This window comes from Sprattus sprattus (genome assembly GCF_963457725.1).
Source record: "Sprattus sprattus genome assembly, chromosome: 3".
In the NCBI taxonomy this organism is placed as follows: Eukaryota; Metazoa; Chordata; class Actinopteri; order Clupeiformes; family Clupeidae; genus Sprattus; species Sprattus sprattus.
Genome location: NC_137922.1, coordinates 36,028,580 through 36,041,132, shown reverse-complemented (window position 1 = coordinate 36,041,132; position 12,553 = coordinate 36,028,580). Strand labels below are relative to the sequence as shown.

The 12,553-nt window shown below is 40.3% G+C and overlaps 1 protein-coding gene and 1 long non-coding RNA gene across 2 annotated transcripts; both read right to left on the bottom strand.

Moving 5' to 3' along the window:
- Window positions 1-574: 574 nt before the first annotated feature.
- LOC308362590 lies at window positions 575-1,294 on the bottom strand. Its single transcript, XR_013968589.1, has 3 exons — window positions 1,206-1,294; window positions 916-983; window positions 575-822 (listed from the first exon to the last, which is right to left on the bottom strand). It is a non-coding gene; the product is annotated as an uncharacterized lncRNA (long non-coding RNA).
- Window positions 1,295-1,417: 123 nt separating this feature from the next.
- Window positions 1,418-10,225, bottom strand: LOC308362736 (uncharacterized protein; the record flags this gene model as incomplete). Its single annotated transcript, XM_080835463.1, has 8 exons — window positions 10,216-10,225; window positions 4,635-4,779; window positions 4,482-4,526; window positions 2,497-2,676; window positions 2,275-2,362; window positions 2,027-2,176; window positions 1,812-1,874; window positions 1,418-1,663 (listed from the first exon to the last, which is right to left on the bottom strand). The coding sequence occupies exons 2-8, from the start codon at window positions 4,733-4,735 to the stop codon at window positions 1,418-1,420; spliced, it is 873 nt and encodes a 290-aa protein (XP_080691589.1). The 5' UTR covers window positions 4,736-4,779; window positions 10,216-10,225.
- Window positions 10,226-12,553: the final 2,328 nt, after the last annotated feature.

The following is a 12,553-nucleotide window of genomic DNA, read 5'->3' as shown; positions in this document are numbered from 1 at the left end:
ACTGACGTTGGACCAACGTTGGCCCAACGTCAGAATGCTACCTGGGTATCTTCCTTACACTCTTAGAAAAAAAGGTGCTATATAGAACCAAAAAGGGTTCTATTGCATGCTTCATATATGGCACCCCTAAATGGTTCCATATAGAACCCTTTTGAAGGGTTCATCAAAAGAACCCTTAAGGGTTCTTTAAAGCCTAAATAAAATGGTTCTATATGGAACCGAAAGGGTTCTTTAAAGCCTAAATAAAATGGTTCTATATGGAACCGAAATGTTTATTTGAATAAATTAATTAACCGTTTCAGTAAATTAAAATACTAAATAAATGATTAGGTTAATCAATGACTAAATTCATATTTTAGAAATTATATTTTAAAGTATAGCTTTATGGTGTGCTCTATTAACAACTCTGACTATAATGCTGATTAGCACCATGAAAGTGATGAAACAAGAGAAGCTTTTTAAAAGGTAACAATGAATTTATTGTATAGAGGCAAAAAAAAGAAAGATAAAAAACAGAGGTATTTAATCAAATGACATAAATTGATTGTACATTTTAAGGACAGGGATGGGGATTTTTTTATTTTTTGGACATAAACGGAATAGGAAAATTTGGATGAAGGATAAAGTATTTACAAGAGGGGCGGGGTATGATACGTTAAACAAAAAATATGAGTTGAAGAGGAACTCAAGGGCCTCGGCTATGGCCATTTCCCCAGTGGTTAATGTGGTCATTGTAAGTCCATCCAGCCTGATGGTGATTGTGTCTGCCTTAAGAACGTTGAGGGAGCCATGGAAAACTGCAGTTGGACAGGGGTGGTTTTCCTGTAGAGGAAAGAAATAGGGGAAACATCAGGTTAGGTAATCTTAAAATTTAGTGTGGATTCAAATTATGGAAAAGGAACAGACCACACTTACGTTTTCAACGCAGTACAAAAACTCAGTTTTTTCTTTAAAAAGTTCCGGCAGCAACAGCAGTGCAGCATCTGTAAAGAGACATTTAACCAAATGATGAATCTTCATGCTTAGGATTATCAAGGATATCATTGCAAAAACTAAATGTAGCATAAACATTCGTGAAGATTTCAACAAGAAAAATACAACATGTAATATTTTTCCATCCTTTTTGTCATTCTCTTTGTCAGTGATTCTTGAAACTCAAATATGTTTATGTTTGAATATTATGCAGCCGAACCACAACCACTTACCGTTTAATCTCTCACTCGTCGGCTCAATGAGGGAGGGTGAAAATCTTTTGTGACTAGTCTCCTTTACCACCCTGAGTATTCTGGGGGCCAACTCGTGAATAGCAGTCTGTAGGTTTACGTCCTTTTGAATGCCAAACCTCATTTGCATTTCATGACGCATCTTTAAGGTGAAAAGAAAATTGCAGTGAATAAAAAATAGAATTTAACCACTGTTAGAATTGTGATGACTGTCTTGTGCACAATTGACTTACTAGTTGTGGGACACTTAGGAAGGGAAACATTTGCATGACATTTGCTGTTGACAGGGTCATTGATTGCATGCGCTTAAAAAGCGTCCTCCTCATCCTGATTTTGATTTCATCTATATTGGGCTGTTTCTTGGCCGACTCCCTTGCCATGTAAATAAGATGTTCCTGATAACTGGTGTCATCCTCGCCAACAACTTCCAGCTCTAAAACCTGAGAACACAACACAATTGTATACATTTTGAATGTGTTATCAAAGAGTGGCTTATTCACCACAAAACTCTTTGTTTCTCTTTTGCTTGTGGCACTTATCCACAATACAACAATAATAAGGACGTATGAGAAGGAAAACATAAAATACCTTGAGCGAGGAAATGGAGTGTGTTGCTGAATGATCCATTAAGTGTTTTCTTCTTGTAGCCAGCTAAAATGGACAGTATTTCGTGTCATATAGGATGGGTTAGGATCCAATAAAGAAACAATCAGCAATTCCTTATTTTATGTTTTGAACATACTTACCCAGTTTTGACAGTTTTAAAAGAATAAAGATTGAAAAAAACGAATAGCCTAATGTACCTCAGGTTCAGCGGTAGTGTCCACACAGGATGTTTGCTCCACTTGTCTTTTTTTTCCAAATTTGTTTTTCATTGCGAGGACTGTGGATATGTGCACAAGTGGAATCCTTTCCTTTTTAAATTTGTTGCGGATGCATTCCAACAATGTCTCCTAGACACAAGGAAGCAACCAAAATAATAATGATAAAAGGTAACCCAACCAGAAAAAGTCTTTTGGAGATGACTCTTGAAAAGCATTAATGTACATACATGTCCAGATGCACTGCCATCTCTTAGGAAAGGGAATTTTGCGATCAAACTCCCCAGGACATCCGCATAAATTTTGTGACTGGGATACCTAAAACAGCATTGTAGACATTTTGGAAAGACTTGAAAAAAATTGCCATCTCATAAGACTACTTAAGGACTTTTTTAGTCTCATCCTAGTAACAGTCTAGTCATCATTTTCACCGGAGTTCCACTTTAACTTACCAAGTGTGTTTAGTGATATTGTCAAACAGCACTTGAATTAATAAAGCCCGTAGATGGGATTTGTCCTTCTTTTTAAAGGCCGGATCTTTCCTTGTGAGTGCAGCTTGCAGTTCAGGGGGGAAGGTGGGTAGGCTGAAAACTGCCGGCCATGGTTGGATATGAGACCCAGAAGGTACTTGTCTAAAAAGAGAGAGGACATTATTCAAAACAATGTTATTATTTGTGCAGACAACATATCAATATACTGTTTCCAGAAGAGATGACTTCTGAACACTTGGCCAAGACAAACAGACATGATAGTTTGTCGCCTATTGTAATTAAGGCGGAGACACCATCTTATTGGTCACACCCTGATCGACACCTCTTCTATCCAATAATAGTAATTCTCATGTTTACAATGGTATGCCCATTGCCTGTCTTTGAATAATTTTAGGGTATGATTGGTTCACGCGTAACCGAGGTTCACATTTGCGCTTTCCATGCGCCAGAGGAGTCATTTCAGGCACAGGCTTTGCGCATTCAACACAACTCATGGAATTCGCCTATCCACACATTTTTTGACCACGAAGGTCAAAAAGATCAAACGCGTTTTGCTTCGTGACTCCATCGGGATCCTAGCCATGACATGTAAGTTTATATATCTGCATTTATGTTTACAGGCACACATAATACTTTAAGAATGCACGTTGGTATGTTTCCATAATATTGGCTTGCCTATGTATTTGTCTTACAAATTAGCCAGCCTTCATTGGTCAAATGAATAATGAGTAATTTGTTTCATGCAATATTTTGATGTTTGAATGTAATATGTATCTTATTTTGTTACTGTTGTATGCACTGAGTAACGTGCGGTAAAAGGTTGCAAAACCCCGCGAAAGGGAGAAGAGAGTTGGAGAGAAGAAGCCACATGTGAGGAGACTGCGCATGAGAGACTTCCCTGTCGTTGCTGGACGACAACTCGACGGAAGCTCGACAGCACTTGGATTAAGGAAGCGTCAGTTAATTTTTCTTGCTCCAAAAAGGAGTGAAGGAGTTTGTTTTTTGCCACACCGAGCACAAGCTACAATTCAGTACTGCAACGGTTAGCTGCTAGGTAGCTTCCTAGCTCATTTGCCGGCTAGGACTGGTGTGGGTGATTCACTGGTGAGAGAGTGCGTGTATGTGTGTGTGTGTGTATGGGCCCACCGATTGTGTTTTGTGCTAATGCTATGTGTCGTGTATTGCTAAATGTTAGCTGAATGCTAGTTATAGTAGCCTACTAGCTACTATCATATGGATATCTTTAAGTGACTGTATACGTAACTGTAATTATTTGATTTCTGTATATTTGAAGGTTTATTCAAACTTGAGGTTTGTTTTAATTTCATTTTATTCAAAAGCTTTTCATACATGGTGTATCCCATTTTGTTTTCATTAAGAATGTATTACATTGATGATTTTAATATTTATTTTCTTATTCAAATCAGTAAACTATATTTTTATTTGATAATTGAACATCACCAAGAACATCATCTGAGTTCTGAGTATTTCCCTAGTGTTAAGACATTATTGGGTAATAGTGTAGGTTTAAAAGGGTATTTCTTTTGAATAATAGTTAAGTTAATAGTTTAAATCAGAGCACATGTAAAATATAGCATCAGACATTTAGACAGAAGGCAAGCAAGAATTAAATGTATTATATACAGTACTTTACTGGGATTAGTTTAGGAACCCAGGAACGCCCTTTAGTGTCGGAAATAGGCCTAGGGGGGCGCTACACAGTAATCTATTTATTTATTTTTTTTTTTTTTTTGCTGGGTTGTTTTTGAAACATTTGCCAATTGATATATTTTTTCCAGAGATGTCCCTGCAGGAGATACATCTGTCTGCTCCCCACTCATCTCATCACACCACCAACACCCGACTTGTGTCAACGACCTCAAACGACTCAATGACGATGTCCTATAATCTGCCTGGCGTGTCTCCACCTTGAAAGCTATACTCACTGTGAGCAAGGCATATGGTCCTCCATGGGCAATCCAGCGTCATATCTAGGTGATGAGAGGGAAAGTAGTAAGATCAATTTCAGGTGTAAATTGAAATGCTTACTTATTTACAAATCCCTACTCACTATAGACTGGCTAACACATCTTACTTACTGTTCTGGGATGGAATGTGAGTTCTGGGAGTTTCTCAATGTAGTCAGCTCCTTCATAAACATCACCTGCAACTTCATAAGAGGGAAAAGTTTCTCCACCATCCTCTCAGTCAGGCCCAGGAGAGTCTCCCCATCAATTTCCTGTTCTATAAAAAAAAAAAAACGTCAAGTTAGTTCAAGTGCGTATGGTGTCACTGTGCACTGATGTATTTATAACACTGGCATACTAAAAGTAATCCATCTGTTCACCTTTAACTTTGCACACTGTGATGCAGCGTGATAAATAAGTTGTCATCATGAACGTAAGAGTCAAGAGCGTGATAATCCTTCTCCTCTCCTGGATGAACAACAATCCAAGTCTTTTGATCCTCCAGTTTGAAGGCATGGTAATGTTTGTCAAATGTTTTGGGAATCAACAACCGTCCAAATATCATCCAAACACCCCTTAACTGGACAATCTTGGCAATCTTTACAAAGACGGGAATATCCTCTTCCACAGTATCTATAATGAAGTTGTCATCCACTGTATACTTGATGTTGTTGGTTGAGAGGGAGCTGACTACACTTAGTTTCTCATCACTAGGGATGTCCACAATCCCGATTTTTGTTCTCACCCCTTCCTGAATGTCCAATGACAAAGCCCGGAATGGAACAAGTCGCTCACCCTCAGTGTAACTGCTCTGATGGAGTACGTCTAGTGATTGAAGTTCCCAGCACTGTCTTAACTGGTGTCTTTTAGAGAGGGTGAAGCACAGATTTTTATAATTACAGGTGTTTCGGGATAATCTTTTAAAATACTGATGCTTCCCCTCAAATCTCATGCACCACAGCTGTTTTAAGGGGCCAAACTCCAAAATCAGGCGGGGATAGTGAATCAAAAAGTGAAGCTTGGGGGTGAAAGTCTCAGGGAATGCAGATTGGAAATGAGAGAGGAATTCACCTATTTGAAGACAGAGAAAAGGTATCATCCCTTTCCGTATAGTGGGGGAAAATATTATTTCGCCTATCTCTCGACACCTCAGGTAAATATCCCAGTGGACCTCACCTTGTGGGACATAATGTCCGATGAGAAAAGGCAAAATCCTGAAGAGGCACCAATTTTGTGCTGCAGACCCCTGTAGTCTAGTCTGTTTTAATACGCTTTGAGGCAATTGCTGTGGGATGTTGCTTCTGTCATTCCTCCCTATTGCAAACGCATCCAACTCGGCATTGATGTCAGTAAGGGAGACGATGCGCATGGAATGTAATGCCTGGAGGACCCGACAGATGACCATAGGTACAATGCCCTCCAAGAAATCATGCATTAAGTCCGGTGGAAACGCTCTTGTTACATCGAAGTAGTTAAGCTGACTAAATGGACATTCATTGACCACACCATATGTCCGTTTGGAAACCTCGCTGCTCTCCTTGAGTGCTTCAAGGTGGTACTTGTGCACCTCAGAGGATCTTATCAGAAGTTCGTCTTCATTTACATGGGACTTCAAGCAATTGTAGGTTATCATGCAAAATCTGCAAACCCGTCCACTGCTAAAACAGCAGGTGAATCCTGCCAAGCTATGTGCTGATAAATTATCTGCCGACACAGTGGCTAGAGCACACTTTAAATTTCTAAGTTGGTGATTCACAGTGATCCAGAGACCATCAATGTACAGCGTTTTAAGGTCATCTATAAGGGGTTTCAAAACATCCTGATATGAATACCTTTGTAGCAATTTGTGCTTCACTAGTATGCACAGGTGTATGAATCTCAATTGAGATTTAAAATTTGTTTCTAGATTGCCAATTGTAAAATAAAATGCTGTCAGCTTGTGAATTGATTTTTTGGAGCCTAAAGGGTTAACAACTTCAAATTCATCAGTGTAAAGATGCAATCTAACAATACTAGTGTCACCATAAAAAGGACTTCCTTGAAAAATCTCCCCATCTGTGAAGTCATTTAAAAGAAAAGTACTTGGGGCTCTCTCACAGGTCCTTTGGAATGACTCATAAATATCCTCTTTCTCCAAATGGGTCTTTAGAACATCCCCTATTGGGATATACTGAAAAGTATCTTCACCACCCTTGTCGTTCTTACCTAGAACCTTTTGAACAGGCTCTACTAGACGAAGATGCTGTTTGCTATATTGAAGAAGTTTGTATTCTGACTGCACATATTCAAATACGGAATCAAATACTCTGTCATTCGAAAGCAAAACATCCAAGTCATCATGGTCCTCTAATATGAAGCCTGAGTTGTCTAAATTAAATTTGATGATTTCAGCGTAATTCTGCTGGAAAAACTTCAATACGAATTGTAAATTTGTGACTATTGTGTCTTGTGTCACTTTTGGTAAAAGATGCTTCTCTTGGAGATTTAAAATAAAAAGAGCCACATGCTGTTTAAGTCCAGACAAAAGTGTGTCCAAATTATTTGTTTGCAAAGATCTTCCATTTACTTCCTCACAGTCATCTACTTCAAAGACATCCTCCTCTTCTACCTGCTCAAACACTGCTGTTTCTGAACTGGAACTTCCTGGCTGTATAGCTTCTCTGTGTTTCCTATACAGGTGGTTTCTTAAACATGCAACACTTCTGTAACTTCTACTGCATCTGTCTACATTGCAGACAACGTTGAAATTCGGCTGCTCGTTGTGCAATAGCTGCAAGTGTGTTAAGTATTTTTTTAGCTGGAACTTCACCACATCACAAAACGGGCATTTGAAGAAATCCATAAGGAAAAGGCATAACCATGAACGTTTCTTTGAAATCCACTAACTGTAAGCTTTGAAGCCACTTGCCAACCTCATGTTTGGTCCATTTATCCACCATTATAATCTGGAATAAGAGAAATTAAGAAGAAAAACATTTATTTTAGTAGGCCTTTTGACAGACTTTTACTTTGACATCATACTCATCGTGGGATAGGGAATACCTGGCAGTAACTTAGCAACGCACATATCTAGTAAGCCTATTCAATTATGCTTTCCCTCGCACCCTCCAAAGCAGTGACTACGTCCCCAACCCCCCCCCCCCCCCCCCCCCCCCCCCCCGCTGTCTCACACTGATGAATATGTTTGAGTGACCTATGTTTGAATTATATGAACTGTGTTATGTTCGTTGAAACGTCAAATTGAATTATTATTCATTTATCGTAGCGCGACCTCTTAGCCCCCATGCGCTGCTATACCTAATATTGATTACGGAGTCAACCAGGATAACGGATTTTAAACAACATACGCTCCTGCCCAAAAGGGGTATTTAAATTGTATGTGTGCAACACATTACAGTTGTAGAGCGTGTACTTGACAGCCATTTATTTCGGTGTGTACAAACTGTCATGGAACGAACTGAGCGAATTCGATTTCGCGACGAGAACTTCAGAGGGTCATACAGTTTTCAACCGACATCGATACCGCTCTCCCTCTTTAAGTTGAGGTTCAACCGCTTATCACAGGGACGACAGTTGACTACCGAGTTAGGAGATGTTCACGAGGTATTACGGATTCTGATAGAGATCATACTTGGTCATATCGGTAATGTTTTGCTAATGTTTTGCTTATCTCCTTACACCACACGTACCACAGTTAAATCACGATTGGGTGTTAATAGACAAGACCTGTATCAGCTAATTTTGCGTGTTGGTCTACACAGCGGGATAAAACCGAAAACACGTTTCAGTTGAAATCTAGTTACTTGTCTTAATCTAGACACCCACCGCTACTGAAATATGTACAAAGATTGATTAAAGATTTTTCTATCTATTAAGGTTTATAACTGTTTCATCTTTTTAATAGTTGGGGTGTTAATAGGTGTGTTTAGTATACGTTCTAATATGTGACACCGTTAGCACACAATTGACCTGTCGCTAAGCCCCGCCTTTCGAACGCAGACGGGCCAATGGCAGTTTACTAACAGCTGCACTCGGACATTGTGAGTTTACAGCTCCATAGGATAACATTAGAGGCCGTGATTTTTCGGTTGTTTTATGAGCTTTGTGGTAATGTAGGTTCAACAAAAATGGCCAAACGATGTGCATGGGGTAGATACAACACTGATACGAGGTATAATGAGAGGATAGGCAATGGGGTATATTGTATCTCATTTCCTAAACGAAAACAAGACCGGTCCAAATATCTCCGGTGTATTAAGCTGTGGCAGACCACACAGTGAACGCTACGTTCATTAACTTTCTGCCATACTCTTGTTAGGTTGGAATTTTCCTTTGCTAAAGCAATCAACTAAGCCTACATGATAAAAGGCATACTCATTATTCACAGTACCTGCTTACTTTCACCACTGATGTTATGCTAGGCTTAGGCAAGTTATCTCTGGTTCAAACTAGCTAACGTTAACGATTCACTAGCTGCGCTAGCGTAGCTTTGTCAGGAATGGGACAGTTTGTTAAACATCGGCCATTCTATTAAACAAATGATATGCACAAGTATACATAGGTTTAATAATGGATTAACATGACAACGTGAACGAAACACACGCATGCCGGTAATTAACAAGGTTACAATAACAAGCTAGACAGTTAGGACCATATGGTTAGGACACTGTCGTGTCAGGGGCAGGTAGGTTAATGCTAGTTACTAAACGTAGGTCTACATTCATATGCCTTCCTGATTAGTTAAATTAACTGAATGTGAATTCATTGTATCTTTCCCATGCGGTGCATGAACATTGCTGGTATTGGATGTATTTATCTGCAATCGCGATGACCGTGAGTTGAGGATTCTCCCTCTTGCATTGAGCTCTGTAAATTCTCGCCTCAAATGTAAGCTTGTTATCCACCATATCGAGTTTTAAATTGTATACATATCCCTCCATTGCATAATTAAGTCCCTTTTGAAGGCTTCTAGGCGAAATCAGGTCCTTTTGTCTCCAAAAGTTGTCTAGAGCCTCTTGGGATATAGTTTTGTCACTGATAGCTGCCATTGTAAACTCTAGTCAGCTCTGATAACGTGTCCGAGTTAGCAACAGTCACAATGGGGGGCGGGGCTTAGCGATAGGTCAATTCATTCATAACTCCGTTGGTGGCTAACGTTAGCACTTAGTCAGCTGTGCTGTAATCTATTGTTGCTCTGATTCTTGGTGTAATAGTAACTTGTTGTGTTAAGTAAGATACTATTTTCTTTTTCTTGTGTACTATTGTTTCACTCATAAGTATTCACCTGACATCAATAATAAAGCAGCAAGGCGCTTGCTACCTGGCTCTATTTTGGCTGACGAACATACTGTCAACTCACTGAACACGTAGCGAGAACAGTACACAGACCTAACTAAACTTAGCTAAAGTTTTTTTTGTGTTGTCCCGCTGCAATTAAAACATATAATCGATCGTTGATTTTATTTTCAGCCGGACGTAGGGTAAACGTATCTCAATGATGGATACACTAGGGTGACAGGCTAGGCTAGCTAGCGGATGCTAACATCATTCAGAGACGGCTTATATTATCGGCTTATATTGCCCACTGACGTTTACGAGGAACGCCCATTGTTTTTTTTACTAAACGGAGGAGGCCTATTATGTTTTGATTTGCAGACAACAGGGGTAATAATTATGAATGAAATTAAGGAGAAGAAAGTTGTGTGTCACTTACCGTTAAATCCAGTGAAGAATAAACGTCTTCTTGAGAAAGGTTCTATAAAGGTTCTATAAACGTTCGTTGAAGTTCAAATAATCCTCACGTGAATTAAATAGCACCCTTTTTAGGCAAAAGGTTCTATTTTCTTGGCTAAGAACCCCCATGGTTCTATATAGCACCTTCATGAACCCTTTTTTCTAAGAGTGTACACTCACACACACAGAGTAAAACTGTAAAAAAAACTAAAAAAATATACGGATGGATAAATAAATATCTAAAAAGAAAAGACAATGGACATCTGTCAATGTCAAAGAATTTCAAACTTTTCCAGACGTACCACCGATGTCCCAGCTTCGTACACACATCGTGTACCGTAATCAGTGCTGATAACGCTGTAATGAAACCCCTGGCCACCACATATCACTCATTATAGTGCACAACCACTGCCAGTCCTATAAGTGGAATTTAAATTCTAGACTGTAAATGGCTCTAACATCCACAAAGTCGTTTTAAAAGACCCCGGCGCCAGGCTCCAATTGTAGAAGCCAGGAGAGAATTTCAGCTTCTCAGCCACGAAAGGGGTGCTTGGGCTGGCCACAAACTGACCATAACGTGTTTACGTGCTGTTGTACCGCATCACAGAACCGCTGGCGTCTGGCCCGGTCACCTGACGCCGGTGGTGCCTCCCCTCACACAAGTTGAGCTGCGTGCGTAAGCTCCTGTCAACATGTGGGCAAACATGAGTGCAAACATGAGTGCGCACGGGGCAAAAAACTAAGGTAAAAACGGATCTTGTGCTAAATTAGGTGTGTACATCAGTGTTAAGGTATAAGAGTCTTTTGTCCAACTCGTGTCTGAGATGCTGCGCGATGGCAGCGTTTGGACTTGAAGGAAAATGTTGTGGTGCATTGGTATGTGTCTACACGATGGTCCCAATATCTCTTGGCCTTCGCCATTGACGGATTGGCGTTGTAAGTGTTATGTCTGCCAGCGTTATGGCTTTCGCTGTGTGCATAAAAGACGCCTTTAAAAACACTTAAGTGAATAATCGACCGCAGGATTCTGGCGAACACAGACAGAGATGTGTTTCGCTTTTTCGGTGGAGCACTGTGTGGCGGACACAAGATGCCGCGGTTTGAATCGCATTCAGCTTAAACGATGGCTTTAACGAGAGCGGGCAGTCGAGTTGCCATTAAAGAGACTGTTCAGCGTTGTGACCGCAGTATTCGGACTTGTCTCATTCGTCTCTCACTATGATCCCCGCTGCAACTACATTTCATATTTAACACTTTCCCTGAAATAAATACTATTACATTTATCTGCGTGATACACACGTTGACACAAATAACACATTCTTCAATAGTGAGTCGTTTTAGAAAACGTGTAAGATATATTGGACGCTGTCTCCTCTGACATATTTCCAGTAGGCCTAGACTTTTGACATCGTGCCAAGCTTAATGTAACGCTAGGGCCCGCTCCCATGTCGCCATCACTCTTGGGAGTTAACAATTAAAGAACATGTTTGACAGGCGAATAGGTACACACACTCCATGCTTCACGGCAAATGAGGGACCGCTGTGTATCTCCGCATTCATGTGACATGCTATATTACCGGCTATGGAGGCACCATGTCGAAGGCATGCCTTCTGATGTCTGCCAATGGAGACGTGCGTGAGGCAACCCCTTATTACCAAGACCAGACTGCCAAGCTTATATTTTTCTATATGCCCTGCCTTTGAGAAATAATAAAACGCTTGGGTGGGATGCCATCAAAATTATTTACTCTGAGTGTGTTTGTGTGCACATGTGTCCGTGTGTGTGTGTGTGTGTGTGTGTGTGTGCAAGCGCGCGCGCGTTTGTAATGCAGTTCAAGCACATTGCCATCTCTCAGTTTTTGCTCCTTCTCTATGGATTCAAATTATAAAGTACGGGAAAACCTTCAACATATAGTTTGGGAACCCAGAAATTCTCCAAATGTGGTCTTTTTAAAACGAGTTCTGTAAAAATAGTCGCTATTACTAGTTTCAGGTTTCTCCATGATGTGTCCTGAGCAGTCGAACATAAACAACGCAGACATCGACGGATTACGCAGATCCGTCCCGGTTGCGCGTGTCACGGACACAGAGCCGGCCGCCCTCCGGGAATGTTTGAGATCCTGCTGAAAACTCCGTGAAAGTTCACCTCACCTCCCCAAACCTCTTATGATCATCTCATCTCATATCAGTTAATACCAGACTGCCCCCAACCTCCCCCTCTAGACAGTGGAGCTAAACTCCTGCACTAAAAATGACTTTATTTGTAGACACATGCCTCTGTTGCCAGTAAGTTTTCTAAATGAACGAAAAACATGACC